General features: G+C 32.9%; 1 protein-coding gene across 3 annotated transcripts in view; it reads left to right on the top strand.

Annotated features, from left to right (window-relative positions):
• LOC114328611 (uncharacterized) overlaps positions 1-12,481 on the top strand; it is a 137,233-nt gene extending 124,752 nt beyond the window's left edge. For all 3 annotated transcript variants that reach the window (XM_050654338.1, XM_028277500.2, XM_028277501.2), the window contains exon 2: positions 11,356-12,481. In XM_050654338.1, the coding sequence (XP_050510295.1) occupies positions 11,368-12,342 (975 nt within the window). In that variant the 5' untranslated portion in view covers positions 11,356-11,367 and the 3' untranslated portion in view covers positions 12,343-12,481. The remainder of the gene's footprint in view (positions 1-11,355) is intronic.
• Positions 12,482-22,628: the final 10,147 nt, after the last annotated feature.

Raw genomic sequence — 22,628 nt, 5'->3', positions numbered from 1 at the left:
TGAAAATTTGGTTCAATCACGTCTATTAGTTTTGTTAGCAATTGAGGAAAGATGTTTTTTCTACTGAATTTAAGTTAGGTTGACTAGTTTTTAAATCAGTAAGGATCTTTCTCCAGGCTCTTTTTAAAGGCCGGAAAAATCCAACATCAAGTGGTTGTGTAAGCCCTGTAGAATTAGGTGGCAAAAATACAAACCTTATATTTGCCCTTTCACAAACCCTTATTATCTCAATATTCAAATGTGAGGACAAGTTGTCCCCAATCAAAACCTTTGTGCTGTTATCCCGTTTTGACCATACAACTTTAAAAAACCAGTCTTGGAAAGTTGATGCATCAAGGAGCACCATATTCTGCACTTGCAACATCCACTAAATGACGTTCTTCTATTTTAGTGAGTGTAAGGGGATGGCCAATGGAGGAAACATGCGTTCGTTTAATTTTATTCAGAATAGTTCGGCGTGGCACCTTAAAACGTTCTTCTGCCTGACGGGAACTTAAACCTCCTCTCACTGCTTCCACAGCTCGTTCAAGCATGGTTTCAGAGTAGTTTACATACTGCCTTGCTCCCAATTTTTTTCTGCCTTTTCTTGGCATTTTGATTGGTCCTTGAACGAAAAAAAAAACAATTAGGTAAATACTGATATGCTGTTTTACGTAAAAATTAATACTTTGTAGCGTTAAACTCAAAAGCACACTTCCGTTTCCTTTTAAATGCCTCTAAAACATTTTATATAAAAAAATAAAAAATTAAAAATCAAAGACAAATGACAGGACAACATTGCCCACTTGGATTTTATATTATAAAGAAGAAACATGTAACCCTGATAAACGTTTCATCTCAAATTCAGTTAAAACAATACTAAGTAAGACGTATAATAGTACATTATATACCGCGGGACTGAAGTAGTACATTTAATCCTGAAGGTAAAGTTTATGGCCCGACCGCAGGGAGGGCCATAATCAGGAGCGTCATTTGATTTTGTTTGGGGGGGGCAAGCACTATATATATTATACATTATATATGATGTTATGATGAATATTGATGTATTTTTTGTAAATTTCAGTCATTTTTTAGGGCTAGGGGGGGGCAAATGCCCCCCCCCCTGGACGCCCAAATGACGCCCCTGGCCATAATTTACCTGAAGGATTAAATGTACTTCAGTCGCAAGGTATATACGATACTTTTCGTACTTCCGGTATGATTTTATTAATTATTTCAATAATTTCAATCAGTTTTTTCTCTCTTCAACTCATTTAATAAACTGTCTTTAAAATAAGTTACCATAGTAACATTGCGTTGTGACAGTTATAATTTAGAAACATTGTCATTACTAGTGTCATTGTAAAGAAACATTGTTATTGATAATTATTGGTATCATGAGTGAAGAAGGTGTATCTGATATTGATAAAAGAGCAGCCGAAGTAGGTGAAGAATTGTTACCACCGAAATCTAGAAAACTATACGAGCAGCAGTACGATGCTTTTAAAAAGTGGTGCCGCTTAAAAAATGTGAGACAACCTACTGAAAATGCGCTGTTAGTCTACTTCGATGATAAATCAAAAGCGGTTTGTGCCTCAACTCTCTGGGCACATTACTCAATGCTGAAATCGGTTATTAACATTAGAGAAGATATTGATATAAGTAAATTTCCAAAATTATTAGCTTTTTTGAAGAGAAGAAATGAGGGATTTAAGCCAAAGAAGTCAAGAATTCTCACGTCTGAGCAGGTAGATCAGTTCTTACGGGAGGCTCCGGATGATAAATATTTAATGCTTAAGGTAAATTTGGAAATTTGTTTATATTCAGAAATTTTAAGAAATCAATTTTTTTGTAGGTTGCACTTATTTTGGGCGTTGCGGGAGCTTGTCGTGGAAAAGAGTTGGTTGATTTAGAAATCGACGATGTGAGAGATTTGGGCGATTCCTTCCTAATTGCGATTAGAAACACCAAAAATAAAATTGACCGAAATTTTGTGATCAAAAATTCAGAAAACAGTGCCATCAGTTTTGTGGCGATATTTCGGAAATATGTGGCATTGCGAAAGACAGGGACAACTCATTCAAAATTTTTTGTTCAATACATCAACAAAGAATGTACTACGCGAGTAGTAGGAAAAAACATGTTTGGTACAATTCCACGGCAAATAGCAGCTTTCTTGAAATTAGAAAATGCGACGTCTTATACGGGACATTGTTTTAGACGCACATCTGCGTCTTTGTTAGCTGATTCGGGAGCAACAATAGACGTGCTGAAGAGACATGGAGGATGGAAATCCTCCAACGTGGCCGAGGGATATATTGAATCGTCTATTAAAAATAAACAAAAAATTTCAGATAAAATATTTGGTCAAGTCGCCGATTCGTCCACTATAGTTATGCCACAGTCCTCATTCTCGCTTCCTGTTTCCGCAGGATCTTCGAAACAAACACCAGTTCAATATGAAAAGGACCTATCTGTTACTCGTCAGTTACCTGCTGCATTAACCCAGGAAAGACTGGTCAATATGACGAACTGTCACAATATTAATTTGAATATTAACGTTAATTATCATTCTAATTAATTATATTTTTCAATAAAATATCCCTTAAATTCGTTTGTTTGTGATTTAATCGTTCCGGGAGTTTCGTCAATATTTAATCCCGGAGGGATTAAATGTGACACTTTAGTACCTGTCACAAGGGAGTGAAGTTGTCACTTTAGGCCCGGAAGTACGAAAAGAAATATTTAGTCAATATTCCTACTGGTGTATACCCAGCAGTGCTTAGCTTTTACCCTAAAAAAACTACAAACACGTGTTCAAATTTCTTACCTTACTACAAGCATTACACTTCACTCACACAGGTTAGATTACACTGTCTTGATTTATGCATGTTTCTTAGTGCACGCGTAAACGTCTGTGGTACTTTGTTATGTTGCCAAGTATTTTTTTTTTTTTACAAATATTATAACCCTTACAGTGGGCAAAGTTGAACCCACTGGGCAAAGTAGGTCATGTTTACGGTACTAAATTTAGGTATGTAAAAATAAAATTAATATTTTGTTATATCTCTATATCAGCAGTGATAACAGCTTGTAGTCTTCGGTCCATCTGCGTGAAAGGAACTATGACATTGTCTTCTTCAGATAGCTCTTCCCAAACCTTGCTTTCTTTCGAGAGTTTCTTGTTCTCTCCATCTTTTACTAATATTAAAAACGGTTGTTCTGTTTACGTTAAAATGGTTCGCTACGGCAGATAGTGACCAGCCATCTTCTAATTTCGTTACAATTCTTGATTTTAGTTCTTTGCCAGCATGTGGAGCCATTTTCTGAGGTTGAACATAATAAGTTATCTGACAAATTTTAAGATTTGGCAGTGACAGTGACAGTATGTAAATAATAACTATTTATCCTTCAAAATACACTGCTCAATTTTCTACAAAATACGCATTAAGAGTCGTATCAGTTTTTTTTGGAACCAGCTGTACAATTAATGGCGTCGCGTATCGCCTAAATGTCAGATTCAACCACGGGTATTAGACTTTATTACGGTTGTCTTGTCCGACGGTGGTGAGGAGACTTATATTTTTGACTTTACGTCACAAGAGTTTACATTCCCATATTTTTAAATGATTTTCGATCATTGATTGTGTGTTATTGTGTATATATGTGTATTATTTGTGTTATTATGAAATAATTAGACAAATAGTACACATTTTATCTTATACCGGGTGGTGAATCGTAAAAAGGGCCATAGGAAATTCAATGTAAAATTCTGAATTGTTGAATTCCTGCTTCCCTAATTATTTTACATCAAAAGTCATGAGAGAATACTTGTAGAGAATTAAAATCTGTATTAAAATCAAAAGTTAAAATTGTTCTACGATTTAAATGCATTCCAAAATTTTGAAAAATATGATACATTTGCCACAATAGGTATGCGTGTAAAAGTAAGGCCACACGTTACTATTTAACTGACAGTGCTTACACCATTGACTGAATAAAAAAATCTTTATTATTAATCCTTTCTCCGCAACTGAGGGTATCTTATCAACTGTATTGTTTTTAAACAATAGATGATAAAATAAAAATATTTACAGTTCAAAAATGTGAACATTATTGCATTGTATGTGGCCTAAGTTTGGGCTGAAAACTAAAATGTATTACATTTTTACAAAATTTTGGAATATGTTTAATTACGTAGACCAATTTTAACAGTTATTTCCAATACAGATTTCAATCCTCTTCAAATAGTTTCTAATGTCTTTTGATGTAAAATAATTATTAGGGAAGCTGGAATTCAACAGTTCAGAATTTTACATTGAGTTAATGCAAAACTTTGACGCATGTCAAAATTCTCAATGTGTTTTAATTGTATTCATTTTTTTCGAATCCTGAGAAAACTAATAAATATATTTGAAAAATTTAAACTCAGAATGAAAGACTACATTATTACCGAGGGCTGAAATTTCCTGAAAACTTCTATAATGTTTATTTTAATAAGTTACAGGGCTGAAAATAAAAGAGAAGTGTGATATTTAATTTCAAATATTTCATTCAATAGAATCTGCTTGTTTATTCTAAGGGGCTTTCCACCCTCGGTAATAATGTAATCTTGCATACTGCGTTTAAATTTTTCTAAAATACTTGGTTTTTTCAAGATTCGAAAAAAATCATATTACGATTCAAATGACAGTAAACTCTCGTGACGTAATCTCACCCTTAATGTTCATTGGTTAGTCGATTTAGGCAACCGTAGTAATGTCTAAGAACCGTGAGATTCAACAAACTTGTTTTGTTACCTAGCAACGATCTCACAGGTTACTTAAAATAATTCATCTTATCACATAATGAAAATGGATACAGATATTTATCACATAACGAAATTATTATTGGCAGATTGTGAGTATTATAAATCCATAAACTACTAACCGATTGTGAGTAAAATAGTATACAAACCTCGCGGGAACTCATTCTAGCCTCGCGTCTGTAGTTTACCTCGGTAAACTACCTTGCCGCTCGGCTGAAATAGAGTACTTTCCCACTAGGTATGTAATATACTATTGATTAAGTATATGAATCGTCAACTGTGAAAGAAGACTGTGCAGTCGGAGAAAATACTAACGATCACCATAATACTAACGAAGCCCCTGGACCGTCGTCTCTAGAAGAGGAAGAAAATTGTCAAACAATTCAGATTACTTCTTTAGATGTGGTTTGTTTTATTTGCCAAAAAGAGAGCGCTGACGCACATACGTGCATAATTTGTAATCCGGTGGTACATGTTGTGTGCGCTGGCAGCACACTTGGTGCCTACTATAAAGGTTTTGAAAGAAAAGTTACATGCATGCGTTGTGCATAGACAGAAAAGGTCCAATAACGAGGTTTTCATCCCAGACTTATTCTATGAAATAATTAAGTGAAAAAAAATCCTCCAATTTCGATCGGAAAACTGTAACAATACCTATCCCCACCTTTAATAGAGCCAAAGGAGATGCTAGAAATATTTTGGGTATCATATAAGATAAAACAATTGACGGTTTATATAGAGTTGGTACGAAATACGGAACAATGAACACACTTTTTTCAAGAACTCAAATAAGAGAATGCAAAGAGAAATTTTTTAATTTCGAAGATGTTCCAGACGTTAAGCTGTCTCTAAGGAAATTAGTACAAAATATTCTAAATTTGGAGGACAAGACTTTATATAATGCCACTGCAATAAGAAATGCTCTTCAAAATTATGTAAGTGTAAAAGGTGTAACGTATTGTGCAACTCTAAATGCCATAATACCTCAACATGTGAGAATAAACACTATTTTTTTTTTATTTAAATTACAATATAAAAATAATAAACATTAAAATTAAAAAATGACGTTTTATTAAACCTAATCTAACAAATTACGACATTTTAATAGTTGATCGGAGTTTGACTAGTCAAACCCCGATTTCATAAAATTAAATTTCGACCTTTGCCTGACCACCTTAGTCTCTCCTAGGTTTGACTAGTCAAAGGCCGAAAACTGTAATTTATTTCGGGCTTTGACTAAGACCATCAGTCAGACCTGAAGATTGCCTAGTCAAACCTAGGAGTGCCTGAAATTCGGGCTTTGACTATAACATATATACTAGATTGTTCAATAATTTTTGCGGTTCAATAAGAAAAACACAATTTTATGATTTGAAAATATATTTTCTTATTCAGTGTAGTGGCCTTGAACATCAATACACTTGTTCCAATAAGATTCCAATTTATGAATTCCATCCCTGACGGGAGAATCTGGAAGGGCTGCAAAATACGCTTCCACAGCCGTTATATGTACTCATCATTAATTTAATGAAAAACGCTTTCTACGCATAAATTTTTTTAGTGTGTGTGTTTTGTGTTTTATTGGCACTGGTTTTCACAACCAACTGGTCAGTCAATTACATAATGATTTTTTAGATTATAACTTATCACTAACTCAGGGGAGTAATGTGTAGTGTGTGTGTTGAGTAAGTGTCTTGTTACTTTGCAAAGTCGACGTCATTGTCTTTGCAAAGAGACGCTAATTGTATCCGAACGTCTGCGGTCCCTCCGGTGAGTACCGATCCCACAAGGACAGAAACTATTTTTATTTATTAATTTATAATAAACGAAAAATTCTCTATCCAGGTGAGATTCGAACTCACGACCATTCGGACCTTTCGATCCAAAGGATGGCAAGCACAAAGGATCCAGCGCAAGGATCGGAAGCCACAGAGGGGGTTAAATTTTTTTAGGTATTGAAACAAATGGAAGTGCTAGGAGTCAAATCTGATTAATACTGTGGATGCTCCAGCAATTCGAACTTTAGTTCGTGTATTTTATCCATTGATAAAATGCTCATATGACACGGTGTATTGTCCTGATGAAAAAGGATATTTTTCATTTGCAAGCAAACCGGGTCTTTTTTCACGATTTTTCCTTCAGCTGGTTCGCAAGGCTGCAATAACATCCAGAATTTATTGTTTTATCAGTTTTCAAGTAGGTAATCCACAAAAAAATTCTTCTCATACCCCAAAAACTGATGCTAAACTCTTCTTGGCCAATTTCTGGACACAATTTCGTTTCGGAGCCGAAAAACCAGGGGCGTCATTTGATAGGGGGCAGGGGGGGCATTTACCCCCCCTGGCCCTGAAAATTACTGAAATTTACAAAAAATAGATCAATTTTGTATTATGTTTGCATATAAATGTATTGTATATACAATGCTTGCCCCCCTAACAAAATTTCAAATGACGCTCCTGCGAAAAACCAGGTTCTACCCATACAATTGGCTTATTCTCAACTAAAATAATAATTGTTATGGCAAATATGTATTAATTTGTAAAATTAAAATACTAATTCTTCTAATTTATACTTGATAAATAGATTCCGTCTCTTCATCAAGTTTATAAAATATTTTTAAATTATTTATCAGCTTGTATAGTGAATAATAAACCAAAAAATACTTACAACAATTATTTTCCTAATAGTCTTAAAGATAAAAAGTTTTTGACCTCTCCTGTAATATTTAAAAAAGTGGAGATGGCCCGTTTTCAAAATGACTGATTTAATTAATCTGAAAGTTTCATTAAAAACTAGATAATATCTAGTAAAAATATTTTTTTAGGTTTGAAAAGACCTAGAAACCGCAATTTTTTTAAAAAGAGATGACCCGTGTTCAAAATGAACAGGTATGAAAAGAAAAAAATAGTCATTTTAATGTGAATATTGTTTATTACACACATTAAACGGCTAACTACAAGCTGATGAATATTTTAAAAATGTTTTTAAAATAGGGAACTTGCCTAAAATTTTAAATTCGAAAAAAATGTTATAAATCACAACAGAACATAATTTAGAACCTGTATCAAAGATAAAAAAGTTTTGTTTGTTTTTCCTTTGGCCCCTAAAGACGACTAAAAATTCAACTTATACCAGTCACCCCAAAACGCGTCGTGACGTCACAACGTTGTATGTTTACATTCTACACCAATTATATATATATATATATATATATATATATATATATATATATATATATATATATATATATAATTTTTAAATTAGACATTATAAACGTCAGTAAAAAATACAGTTATGTGACGTTAAAAGTGTTTTTGATCGTTTGAACTATTCATAGATAATTTGTACTTTTACAAAATGGTTTTATTTTCAATAGTAAACCTTCTTTCCTTTCGTTAAAAAACTGTATCAAACTCCAATCTCAACAAACGGGTATATATTATTACAACGACATACGATAAATGTCATTAGAATATAAATATTTTTCCTTTATTCCCCGACGACGAGCTGGCCAAAAGCCAAATACCCAAGTAGGTGGGGGCCAATAAACTAAAGAAGGAGAAGAAGAATATACCTAAATATAACGCATTGTCTAGATACGCGCTAACGTGTACGCAAATAAAAAAGTTATAGTGTCAGAGTGTTGGAATTTGTTTAATCGCGTTGTGTTTACACTTTACTTTTAATAATTGATTAGTAAAGAGATTTCTTATTTTTTATTTGTTTATTGTTTGTTTTTAAATTAACTATGCAGTGTGGACAATTATTTAGTTTTAATGAGTTTAACAACATTTTAAAACAGTATGAAAAAGTTAAGAGACCATAAATTAATATATATTTTTTTGGTTATAAGTGAAATAGTATTACCGTCCAAAGTTAAAATAAAAGGAAGACCTAAAGCTTTCACAATAATAATTAACTTGTTCTGAAGCTATTTCCTTGTGGCATTTTTGTAATCAACTATTCTAAATGGGAACTAAGCCACAATTTAACTAAAAAAATGATTTTATTAACGTTTCGACGTCTAAATCGGACGTCGTTGTCAAAATACAAAATATTATTAAATTAAACAAAAATGTTGTTGCTTAGTAAAAAAATTTTTCTAATAAGTTATTTAATCAACGTAGAATGAAGTAAAGGGTTTACCCCTTTTAAGTTTTAATTTATTTAATCTGACTAATTTTTGTATTTTGACAATGACATCCGATTATGACGTCGAAACGTTAATAAAATCATTATTTTAGTTATAGTTGATTATAATAATTAACTTACGTATAAAAATTATTTTAACAATATTTTGTACGTGTCATGTCAACTAAATACATATATTTATTATGCTAACCTAAATACCTATATACTTTCATATATACATTGATTTATTACAATTAAGTTTGAAACATCTGAATAGTTCTGCTTCCCTTCCCTTAACAAATATTTTTCTATCAAACAAACACTAAACATATCAAAATAGCATGTACAGTATTTCTCATGATCATCTTTCAGTGCGTCACAGTTTTTCGATTTCTTTCTAACGCATTAAATTGTATGTGACAGAAAAAAGGCACGTCGGTGATTACATTTCGTCGGTGACATTTTTATAACATTTATTCTAGTGATTCTAGTTGTCGATAGATGGCGCCATAATAAAAAAATATTTTTTTTTAATTAGATAATAATATTACAAATATAATCTGCATAATTTATAAGACTATACAAATCAAAGAAAATACCATTTTATAAATGCAAGAAACACATTTGATTTATTTTTATTCCAAATTGAAAATAAAATGTGACAACTGTCAGATTTAACTAAAATGTCATGTTAGAATAAATGTCATAAATGTGTATTATCACGGACTTACCCTTTTTCCTATAATTTGTTACGCACTGAAAAATGATCATGAAAAGGACAATACCAAAATATACAGTCACTGCGCACGCTAAATAATGACGTCGCTGGCTTGATGAAGTTTAATTCGCGTGTACCTAACTTTATTATTTGCGTACACGTTAGCGTGTACCTAGACACAGCGAAATATAACCATAATAATAACTAATGTAAAACTGTGTGACGTCACGGGTCGTTTGAACTATTTTATACCGCAGAAGACTTTAAATACGTATTTCTAAGTTATTAAAAGTTTTTGAAGCGTGAAATTTTGGAAATCTCATTTTTAAACAAAACTGAACATTATTATGTAATAAAAAAATGTGCAAGTTCCCTATTGTAAAAGACCTAGAAACCTCAATTTTTTAAATAGAGATGACCCGTTTTTAAAATGAACAGATGATGTTCATTTTGAAAACGGGTCATCTCAAATGGGTATCTCTAGGAGATGAAACTGAACTGGTTTGCGGGGTATGCTGTGCTTATGATAATAAAATTGAAAGTTGACCCGTTTTCATGTGGAATAGACGTGTTTCTGTGTATTAAATATAAATTCAACGAAAAGTGGAAATGTCAAAAAAGTGGAGATGACCCCTTTTCAAAAAAACTGTCGTTTTTAAAATGACCGATTCAATTGAATCGGTCATTTTAAAAACGACATATTATCCACATTTTGTCAAAATAACTTTATACCTTTACAACTTTTCATGGAGTTTGTACCAGCCTCTACTATTTTGTGAAAAAAATCACACTAATCCGGCACCCGAAGGCGTTGCATATATTATACAGTGAGCACGTAAAGGTTGAAATAAATTAATTTTTTCATGATTGGGCGATTTTGGAAAGAAATCCCGAAACAAGTCAATTTTTATTTTTAAATTAGGGCATTTTGGCATAATATATCATACTAGTGAAGTCGGGTAATATCGCCATATTACCCGTATGCACGCCAATGGTGAATATAAAATCTTTATTGTATGTCAAAAAATGGGCAATACCTATCTCTTAAAACCTACCAAATTTCATTTGCATGTTTCGGAAAACAAGTCCATTTGCCTGGTTTTAGAGCAATAAATAAATCGTCAGTTTGTAAGAAAAAATTCAACATCCTGTATCTCGGAAACGAAGCATTTGTGGACATATGTTTAAGAAGCAAACGGTTATTATTTTTTCATGCAGAATTACCCCTCTAAGTTTGTCGCACTTATTTAGAAACACCCTGTATTGATGAAGAACATGGCTAGTTGTTAAAGTACCTAACTTTTTTATTATCCAACATAAGCGAATGAAAAAAAAAACAGAATGTTAAAAAACCCTGAGGCTATAATTGGGTTTTAATGTCGGTATTTTATAAATGCTAAAATATTCCACAGGGTGTGGTGAACTTAAAAAAAAACGCAGTTTGATTGGTACACCCGGTATACAATGACAGTTTACCTGTCTAGCAACAATATTATTACTGTGATGTTAAAAAATAAAGCTATAAAGCTAAAAACAGAACATATTAAAAAAATCACTTAAATTGGATAACAGGTTTAGGAAATTCGAAACATCAAAAATGACCAATTTTGTGGGTGACCCGTTTTCTCTGACGCATAGTGTATATCCCTGTTCGCTCTTTACATAAAAGATTATTTTATACGTATCATGCCATTTCACTAATCTTTTATATTTGTTTCAGAATGTGGTGACAATGGAACGAATATTCAAGATCAAGATGAAAACAGATAGAGTTCCACAATCGCAGTATCCTTCCGAACGAAGATATTCTGCCTCGATCGTTATTGGACTAAGTGTAGTGTACATGCAGCTGTTTTTGTTTTCAATATTGATGGGAACACTTCTAGTTCACAAAATGACTGTACAGAATTCTTCCAACTTGACTTATCAAAACGAGACTGAATTAAATCTAAATCCCACCAATAATATTACGAAAATGCTCAGATCTCCTCCTTTTAATGATACTGAATCCATTGCAATGGCCGACTTATATGAAACGATGGATAATAATTTTAAAGAGGTATCTCAAAGCCTGCAAAACCTTCAGAACGTAATAGATGATCAAAATGTATCAAATATTATCAACATCTCAATATTAATGTGCGCAGGATGCTACATCATGGCGATAGGATTTGCTGTAGCTTCAGTAACCGGCATATTCGCTTGGAAGCAATGGTACATCGATCATAATATAAAATTTTTCTTTTTAGCGTCTGCAATTTCTGTGATAACTGCGGCTATTGGACTGCTTCTTTCTCTTATAACATGTATCATCCTTAACTTTGATTATGACAGTTATGTGTACGAAACTAGCAAATCGCCAATCACCTTCAGCTTGGCCATGAACATCGTGATTCTGTCAACTGTTGGAGTTATCTGGTCATTTTTGGCATCGAAAATAGCATACGTTGGAGTTAGATCTTCTTATCCGGATGACATAGTTTTTAATAGAGGTGGAAGATGCGTGGAAGTTTCTGTGGAACATAAAGGAAACAAATCCGGAATAGTATTTCCGCCGGACATCCTTGAACACTTTCCTTCTGGAGATAAGCTAACGAAATATTTGCCAAAGAAGGAAAATGGAAATTTACCAAAGGCTGAAAGTACACTAGAATATCAACAACGCGTAAATAAATTTCTTTCTGAAGTGCCAGACACTAATAAATGAATTTTGAATTGTTTTTAGGGTTAGGTTAATGAAAGTATTATTTTTTTATAAAGTTAGATTTTTTAAGATGTATGTACCTAATTAAGCAACGACTTTAATATGTAATCATTAACTCATTAAATTCATCATCCTCAAAGAATTTTGTCTCTTATGATTGTCTATCTATACATACACTAATTTTATGGAGTTGTACGTATTTTCTTTTGTGGTAGCGGGTATATACTCTTTTTATGTTCCCGATAGAAGGTAGATCTACTTCATGACGCGACCCTGCTCACTTGAGCCATAATTTTTTCCCCAACTCCTGATATCTGGGAGAAATTATGTCCAAACCCATTCTCCCAGGTAATTTAAATGATGTCTAGTTTATAGGGGCTGTCGGTAATAAGTATGTACTTTATTACTACGTTATGGACACCAAGTCTTTTAAACCTCCAGACAAATTGAAAGATCATAAACTAGGTACTTTTTATTTTTGTAAAATTTTTTCTTGCTAACCCATTTCGTTGCCTGGATATTTAGAAACAGATTTTTTAGAAGTCCAAAATACGAAGTTTTCGGCTGTAGGTACATATTAAGAATTTTTATATTGTTTGAAGTTATACTTCTTTAGGCGCGATTGAGATTGAGGGTGAATTTATATTAATCTGCGCGCATGCGCACACCGACAGTATGGTATTAGTCGTTATACGGGCTCTGATTGGGTATTGAAATGATCTGTCAATAATAAATAATTGTTCAATATGAAGGTAAACAAATGTATAATTATTAGTTTTATTGTTGTGAGGACAGAAACAAAAAAGTTTATAATTGTAGTGACTTTTAAATAGTTTTTAAAGCAACAGGTACGTAATAATTGTAAATGTATCATAGGTACCTACCTATTTGAACCTACCAAAATACATAGTATGTAATACTTTTATTTACATAATTTGATTACCATCAAAATTTCTATCAATATTCACCTAATATATTGTTTTCTTACTCTATGTTTTGTTGTATTTTTTCAATTCTAAATCATTTCAATTCAAAATCAAAATAATTTGATTTAATTCAAAAATGTCAAAAGTTTAATCCGTTTAGTTAGTCGATCTTCGCACATAATGACACATTGTCTCCGTGGCGAAGCGTTTAATGCGAATGAACCCCAATACAACGCCAATACCAACCGCGCTGATAAGTTGGTTCGAATCCCAATAGAAACTTTTATTTTTTTATTTTTTTTTATACATTTTATGATTGTAAGTATATTTATTATATAATTTTATTTTCAGAAAATACGTATTTAGTTAAAAAATTTTCCGACAATTAATGTTCAGAAATCATTTGTGGCATTTTTAATGTGTTTGTGTGTGTTTTATTCTTTTATTATTTTAATTTTTGGCACTGTTTTAATAAAAATGTTTGAGAAGTAGTAAGTATAAATTAGTTTAATATTTAAATAAAATATAAATAAAAAGTATATTATTTTCGTTTATAATCATATAATATAATAAAAGTATAACTTCTTACGTGCGTACAAAGTACACACACACATTCTTTTTTTTTATAACCAAGCTAACTTAAATCTAAAACATATCATAGAATTGGGTAAAAATGAGTCAGAATTGTTTTTAGAGGTATTTACACACCAAGGAATAAAACACCACTTATTTGGTTTCATTTTTACTAATTAAATACGTAAAGAACTGCACACATTCGTAAATAAGTATACAAAACTATTACTCGTCGATCAAAGACGATACGACTGCTGACGTCACAGACCGTAGCCTCGCTGCAGGGTACCGTTTTTCTAGCCTCCAAGAAAATCAACATTATGAACTCATTTATCTTAAAAAATATACATTTTTGAACAGTTTTATGATTGCTACGTTTTTATATATCTTATAATCTATTGAATTTAACTATATTTAAAAATTAGTGAACATCCCGTCTATACATACACTAATTTTATGGAGTTGTACGTATTTTCTTTAGTGGTGGCGGGTAGATACTCTTTTTATGTTCCCGATAGAAGATAGATCTACTTCAGGACGCGACCCTGCTCACTTGCACTTGAGCCATAATTTTCTCCCAATCTCCTGATACCTGGGTGAAATTATGTCCAAACCCATTCTCCCACGTAATTTCCAAAGTTTCCCTTCCCATATCTTATATCGGACAGCAGCATCATCAGTGCCAAAAGGGTTTGGTAATAAGGTAATGAGTGCAAGGGATCTTAGAGATGGCCAATGGGATGATAGAAGGACGTGGAAGTTAGGCATCGGACAACGTCGAAAGACGTTCTAAAACCGATTTATAAATATAATAAGGTAATAAAGGTTTTAAACTAAGGTTTTAAATTAACCCCACTTGGTCACGAGAAGTTTGTTGGCCAAATAGCTATGAGTGTAGGGCACATCCTTAGTAAAAAAATATCATTACCCACTAATCGATAATTTACTTAATGATCATGAAGCTCGAAATCCAAGGTCGGGCAGTGGAGAACAATCAGATTTAGAAGATAGGGCCTCTCAGATCGTCATCAAGGTAGAAGATAAACATATAAGAATAACTTTGTATCCTTGAAACCTAATAAGTGTATACCAATCAGGCAAACCGGATAACACTATGTCGGAAATATGCAGAATGAAGATTAATATATTGAGGCTTAGCAATATACAATGACCTTCTTCTTTTTGTAGTGCTTATCCGTTTCGGATGTTGGCGACCATCATGACAATCTATACTTTGCACACTGCTGCTCTAAAAAATATTTGTAGTTGTTGTGTTGAACCACGTACGTAGATTTTTCAAACAGGAAATCCTTCGCCTTCTTGGTCCGTCCTTTCCTTCTACTTTTTCCTGCAAGATTAGTTGCAGCAGTCCATATCTTTCACTGTTCCTCATGATGTGACCGAGGTATTCGATTTTCGCTGTTGTTATTTTGATTAACAGCTCTTTTTCTTTTTGCATTCTCAGCAAGACACCCTGATTAGTAATGTGGTCGGTATACGACATCTTCAGGATTCGACGATAAAGCCACATAAAGTCACACATACACAGTGCCGGATTAACCATTAGGCAAAGTAGGCAGTTGCCTAGGGGCCTCGCGGGGACCAAAACGAAAATATGTTGAAAGATTCAAATATCGCGCAATACCATAAAAGTTATGGTGGACTTATAAAGCTACATTACAATGCATACTTTTGTTCACATAGAAAGTATATGCTGTGGGAATACATCGCTAATGAATGCCCTTTGGTAGAAGGTAGAAAGACCAGTACTACAGATGGAAACAAGAATCGAAAGTGAGCAAAAAAACACAATAAAAATCAGGAGAAAGAAAAGATCCTTTATCAAAATCCAAAACAAAAGCAAAACTTATTTAAACTCAGTTTCACACTGAAATCCATAGCTAGTGAAGCAGCAACCAATGAAAATGCACGTGATGGAATAGAAATAACTGAGGGACAGTGAGGGAAACATAGCTTCTCTAACTGAAGAAGATGAAAAAACATGTAACGACAGTTCTATTCCAGTTGAAAAAGTTAAAGAACCAGAAACCGAAACTAAGTTAAAAATTGAAGTTAAAGATAAATTGGATCTTAAATTCGGAAAACGGCATAGGATTACGGAATACAGTAACTAAAGAAGTATGGACATTTTGGATTGGGAAAAGTCTTCAGAATGTAAAAACCTTGTTGGAAGTGTTTCAGCGTCAAAAAGAAATTTTGAAGCATTACAAGATTTTTATACAATCTATGATTTTTCGAAAACAAATCAGTGGAACAAAAATTAAAAGAGATTGGCTGACGTATTGTCCCTCAAACAGAATATTGTATTTTCGGTTTGTTCAGTCTGTGTACAACTTTTTTTCATCCTCTACCCACCGTTGGTAAGTTATGATCAAATGCTTAAGCGATCTCATTCGCCACGATATAGTCCTTATAAGAACAAGCAGCACATGCCACAAGACCTTTGCCTAAAGGTTAAAACGCTTTCAAATCTGCTCTTGATACTCTTGCTGAAGACACTAATCAGCAAGCTGAAACAGTTCATGAAGCTAAGTATTTGTTGAAAGAAATGTCAAAAAAAAAGAAAGATTCATAATAAATGAGTTTTGGGTAAATCATCAGTCCAAGAACCGAAGCTTTTCACCTCGCAATTTTTACAGAATGGATCGATTTGCTTGAAAATTTGAGAATACGTAGTGGATAGTCCAAGGATCAAAATCTATGTGATACTGAAAGGCGCTTTTACCATGGGGGTGGTTGCCACACCATCTCGGGGGTGGAAATTTTTTATTATATTTTGACCATAAAAGTTGATAAAAACGTTCATTCTAAGCAAAAAATGTTCTATACATTTTTTTGATAAAATTAACAGTTTTCCATTTATTCGCTATCGAAAGTTAGTTTTATATCGAAAAAATCAATGTTTTACCAATTGTACTCATTTACGATTCACTCAATTTTTGCCATAGAAATTTTTTTTTAAACCAAGTTCTTGGAAATTAAATAACCTACAATTTCATATTTAAACATTTTTCGTATCTCTGATGCTAATCTTTCTATTCTGAAGAAAATGGCATTTTTTACCACTACAAAAATTCGTTATTCGTTTTAACTCTAGTTTATTAAAAAATAATCATTTTAAGCCACTCAAACTTCTACAATCTATTAATAATACATAAGTAAAGAAGAATGAATAAGGTCAATGACTAAAAACACCCCCTCACTTATATTATTATGCTTCCAATTGGATTTCTCCTTTTTTTTTTCAAAATAGTATATTGATTTTTTAACCGTAACTTTTTTATTTTTTATCTTAGAAAGCTTGGTAAAAGAGAATTTTGTAGCTATTTACAAGATCTATAAGCGTATTATTATCAAAATCTTTTAAAAATCCTCAGTCGCAAAAAGAGGTTACTTTGAAAGGGTTGGTAAAGATGGTTTTTGCATGTTATTACAAGTTTTAATTGTCAATAGTTCACTGAATTTTTGCAGTAGAAAAAGGTTTTTGCAAACCAGGCTCTTGTGAATTAAATAAGCTACAATTTCATTATTAAACATTTGTTCGTATCTCTGATGCTAATCTTTCTATTCTGAAGAAAAAGCCATTTTTTTACAATTTACAAAAATTCGTTAATCGCTTTTAACTCCATTTTTTTAAAAACCAATCATTCTACGCCGGTCAAACTTCTAGAACCTATTAATAATACATAAATAAAGAAGACCTAATAAGGTCAATGACTAATTTTAATTAGGGTGGTGATTAGGGCGGTTGCTTCCGATCACTTTTTCGCTGAAAAAAATAGGGACTGACATTATTTTCATTATAAGTCACTTAATTTTTAAGCTACAGACTTTTTTTCTATTTCTGAAGATAGATGTTTTTAAATACATTAAATTAGTTTCAACAAGTTATCCTTGAAAAATGCAGTTTTCCCGTCTTTTGTCTTTGAAACTACAATATTTAGCATTTGACGAAGAAGAGCTAACATATAATAAATTATAGTTCAATTACTATTGGTTTTAAAGAAAATTGAGAAAAACTGTTTTGTTTATTTTTTCAAAACGTACATGTAAAGTTGTTTTGATAAAACGACAACTTTTGGAGTTATTAGCAGAAAACTTATTAAAACATTGATTTTTTCGATATAAAACACTTCCGATAGCGAATAAATCGAAAACTATTAATTTTATCACAAAAATATATAGAAAGTTTTTTGCTTAGAATGAATTTTTTTACTAACTTTTGTGGTCAAAATATATATAATAAAAAATTTCCACCACCCAGATGGGGTGGAAACCACCCCCATGGTAAAAGCGCCTTTCGACATCATATAGATTTTGATCCTTGGAATATCTACTACTTATTCTCAAATTTTCAAGCAAATCTATTCATTCTGTAAAAATTGCGAGGTTTTGTGCTATTTTAAGCTTCATTGGACTACATTGCAGAGAGAAGAGATTGAACTTCAAACTGCAGTTCAGCTTTTAAATTCACTTTTGGAGTTCTTAAAATTCCAAAAAGATAATTTTGCTTATTACGAGCAGAGGGCCTGCTTCCTACAATATTCTGAATATTCTCTACTATACTCTAATTACTGAGCTGAGTCGTCGGTTGACAGTGTACGGGTCAATGAACTCAGTATTTGGTCTTTTGTGTTTTTCCAAAATTGAGTGATACTCAAATAAAGGAGTGTGCTTCAAAACTACATAAAAACTATCCTGATGATATTGAATCTGAACTTGAAAATGAACTATAACGTTTAAATATTTTATAGCCCAGCTTCAAACTTGCAGGGAAAAAAATTATTCCTACTTCACAGTCATTTATTAAAAACGGAGAAACCTAGTTTCTTAAGGGGCCTCATAGCTTGGGTTGACTAGGGGCCTCAGGATTCTTAATCCGGCACTGCACATACAACAGTCTAAATAAGGAAATGTATCATTGCAAATGAAACAATGTTTTATTCCGGTAACATCTTCTTCTTGTAATGGCGCTTCAACCCTTTGTGAGTCTTGGCCTGCTTAACAATGTTCTTTCATTCTACCCTGTCGGATACTTTCCTTCGCCACTGCCTGATGTTCATAATTATTTTAAGATCTCCCTCTACGTCGTCTATCCATCTTCACAGGGCATTCCTCTTGTTCTATTTCATTGAGGCTTCCATCTCTGGATTAATTTTACAGCTCGATGGCATTCTTTCTAAGTGACCAAGCCAATTTAGTCTGTGACTTTTATAAATCTAACAATATTTGCGCTCTGCATTAGCACATCCAGCTCGTGGTTTATTTTAATTATCCACGAACCATCGCTGCAATGGGTTGGTCCAAATATCTTCCTTAGTATTTTGCGCTCATATATTCTCAAATGACTTTCATCAGTGGTTGAGAGGGTCCACGTTTCACATCCATATGTCACCACTGCTCTAATTACTGTTTTGTAGATTCTAAGCTTAGACTCACGATTCAGTAACTTACTTTTCATCAAGTCTTTATATGCATAAAAGCACGCACTTATTACCACTAAGAAACCGTGCTTGTATTTCTTGACTGGTGTCATTAATTTATTATTGAGCCTAGTTATGTAAAAATGGAGGCATATTTGTAGGTATGGTCTACCTTTAGATTCTCAAGTTGATTTGACTTTGTGCACTCCATATATGTATTTTTATTCACTTTCATTTATAAAGCAGCTATTACCAAACGTAGCAGCTTCCCGCTTATTATGGCAACATCATCCGCATATGTGCATCGATCTTGTATTGATACAGCCGTTCATATCCAATTTTCTAACATCCTCCAAAGCAAAGTTAGATTAAAAAGTGTTGTTGATAAGGCATCATCTCGCTTAACTCCATTTTCAATATCAAATGCCTCTGTCATATCTCCATCTATTCTCGCCATGGCTCTGGAACCCTAAAAAGTCATTCGTATAAGTTTAACTAACGTGTTGGGTATGCCCAACATATGTTGTTGCTTTAACATTTGTGGTCTATTTACTCCATCAAACGCCTGTTTGAAATCGATAGACAAGTTGTAAATTATTGTTTTGTCATATTCAGCATATTTTTCATGTATACCTTTTAACATTTGAAATTCTTCCAAAATAACAATGTCCCTAACAATCGTAATGTATTTTTAGATTTAGTTTTTTCTAACGTTAGGGAACTGAATGTCATCAAAGCGGGAGATCCACTTGTTGATCCAAGTTTACACCATGTAGGGTATGAATGTTCCATAGCTCTCAACTTAAATGACACTAAAACTACAAAATTGATTTATGAAGATTTTTTTTATGATTTTAGGAACGGTAATTATTTTGAACTGAATAACTTTCTTTCATTCATTAATTGGGATGGGTGTTTGGACAATAACGTTGATGATGCAACAAGTCTCTTCCATGATATCCTTTTAACAGGGATTTCTCTCTTTATTCCTCTGAAAAAATATAGAACATCTACCTTTCCTAAATGGTTCTCCTCAGACCTAAGAAAATTAACAAGGGAAAAAAGGTATGCGCACCTTCTTTATCTTAAAAATCATTCTGACACTGAGTATATGAAGTTTTCACGTCTTCGAGCTGAATGTAAACGTTTATCTGAAATATGTTTTAACAACTATATTAGAGGGATTGAGTCAGACCTAATTAATAATCCTAAATCCTTTTGGAAGTATGTTAATGACAAAAGGTCAGGTCATCATTTACCTAATTCCTTATTTTACCAGGAACATACAGCTTGTAATGGTCTAGATATAGCCAAGTTGTTTATGAATTTCTTTCAGACAGTGTACATACCTAACAACAATCACTCTCAATTGCCTACAATTTCCGAAATTAAAAACTCAAATGTAAGCATTCATACACATCCTATTTCTGTTTCTGATATTTTTAATTGTATTAGCTCGATTCCCAATAAGCTCACTACTGGTCCAGATGGCGTCCCAAATTTCCTGCTAAAAAAGTGTGTTTGTACGATTGTTGTGCCATTATTTTTATTATTTAATAAATCCTTGGAAACTTCGACGTTTCCGATGGCCTGGAAGGAAAGTTATATTGTGCCTGTATTTAAGAGTGGTCTGAAGGATAATGTTGAAAATTACCGTGGTATATGCATCCAATCTGCTATTCCTAAGCTGTTTGACTACCTTGTAGCTAAGCAGCTTTCTTGGTCTTGTCGAAATTTACTATCTGAGTCACAACATGGTTTTTGCAAAAAGTCCACTGCGACAAATTTGGTATGCTATCAGTCTGACCTTCTTACTCAGATCGAGGATCGTAAGCAAATCGATGCAATATACACAGATTTTTCTAAGGCCTTTGATCGTGTGGATCATCAAGTTCTTTTGTGTAAGTTGGTCTTGTTTGGTTTTCATGCTGGATTTGTGGAGTAGATAAAAAATTACTTAACGGGTCGCAGTCAAAGGGTGAAGATTGTTAGTCATCTCTCTGATGAAATAAAAGTAAGTTCCGGAGTTCCTAGGGTGGTCATACTTCACCTCTCCTTTTTAACATCTTGGTTAATGATATAATTGACTGCTTTCGTAATAGTAAGTGTCTAATGTTTGCTGATGATTTAAAATTCTGGAGAGTTATAGAAACGATTAGTGACCAAGATTTGCTACAGGAAGATTTAGACTGTCTACATGCCTGGTGTGTTCAAAATAGACTTAATTTAAATACCAATAAGTGCTCTTTCATATGTTTTACACATAAGGTTGGGAGGGTTGAAACGAGTTATACTATATGTAACCAACCACTCAATCGCGTTTCTTCCATTAAAGACTTAGGTCCTTAGGTGTCATTATGGATGAAAAACTTTCTTTTGTAGAACACATTAATAGTATTTCTGTAAAGGCATCTAAGCTTCTAGATTTTGTTATGAGAAATTGTAAGTGTTTTTCTGTGGTAGCAACGAGATTGGTTTATTGCTCAATTGTTAGATCCTTGTTGGAGTACTGTTCGGTAGTTTGGTCCCCTTACTATCAAAACCATATCGATACGGTCGAGAGGATCCAACATAAATTTTTACGTTACTGCGCATTCAAATCTTATCTAACTATAGTTAACCATGATTACTTAACTGTAGAGTCCCATCTCTCTCTACTTCCTCTCAGATTACGTCGTGACATCTCTGGTGCGGTCTTTCTGCATAAGTTGATTAACGCACAAATTGATTGTCCAAGTCTCTTGTGCGAAATTGATTTTAATGTTCCCAATCGAGCCCTTCGCTATCATAAAACATTCAATATCTCTTACCACAGAACATCCTATGGTTTTCATAGCCCAGTCGATAGGTATATGGGATTATTGAATATTAGTAATGTCGATGTTTTCAATATTTCATTGGATCAACTGAAGAGATCTCTGGCTTTATGATGTTCATTGTTGCAAAAATGTCTGTTTCATTATTGTTAATACATCTTGTTAAATTTAGTGTTATATGTTAGGTATATTTGTTACATCTTATATTTTAGGTATATGTGATTGTCTATATTATTGCATTGTATCTTCTTATGTGTACTACTTTTTTGTGTTGATGCTAGTTATTATTATTATTTAGTTTATAATTACACTTTTAATGGGGTTTTCCCGTATGATTAATAAATAAAAAACGCTGGACGGAAGGGCCGCCCGAGAACTTTATCGTACCGATCTATTATCGTTATGGTACTAGATACTGGAATTCTATAAAAATAACAAAGTTACTCGTTATTTTGATATTTTAGAAACACCTACTGTACTTAAAAGTATTTTATGGTTCTACGCATCATTAATTCCTGCATTTGAGAAAA

The sequence above is a fragment of the Diabrotica virgifera genome, chromosome 6 (assembly GCF_917563875.1).
Source record: "Diabrotica virgifera virgifera chromosome 6, PGI_DIABVI_V3a".
NCBI classification, from domain to species: domain Eukaryota; kingdom Metazoa; phylum Arthropoda; class Insecta; order Coleoptera; family Chrysomelidae; genus Diabrotica; species Diabrotica virgifera.
Note: the sequence above shows the minus strand (reverse complement) of the source record. Positions and strands in the feature narration are given on the sequence as shown.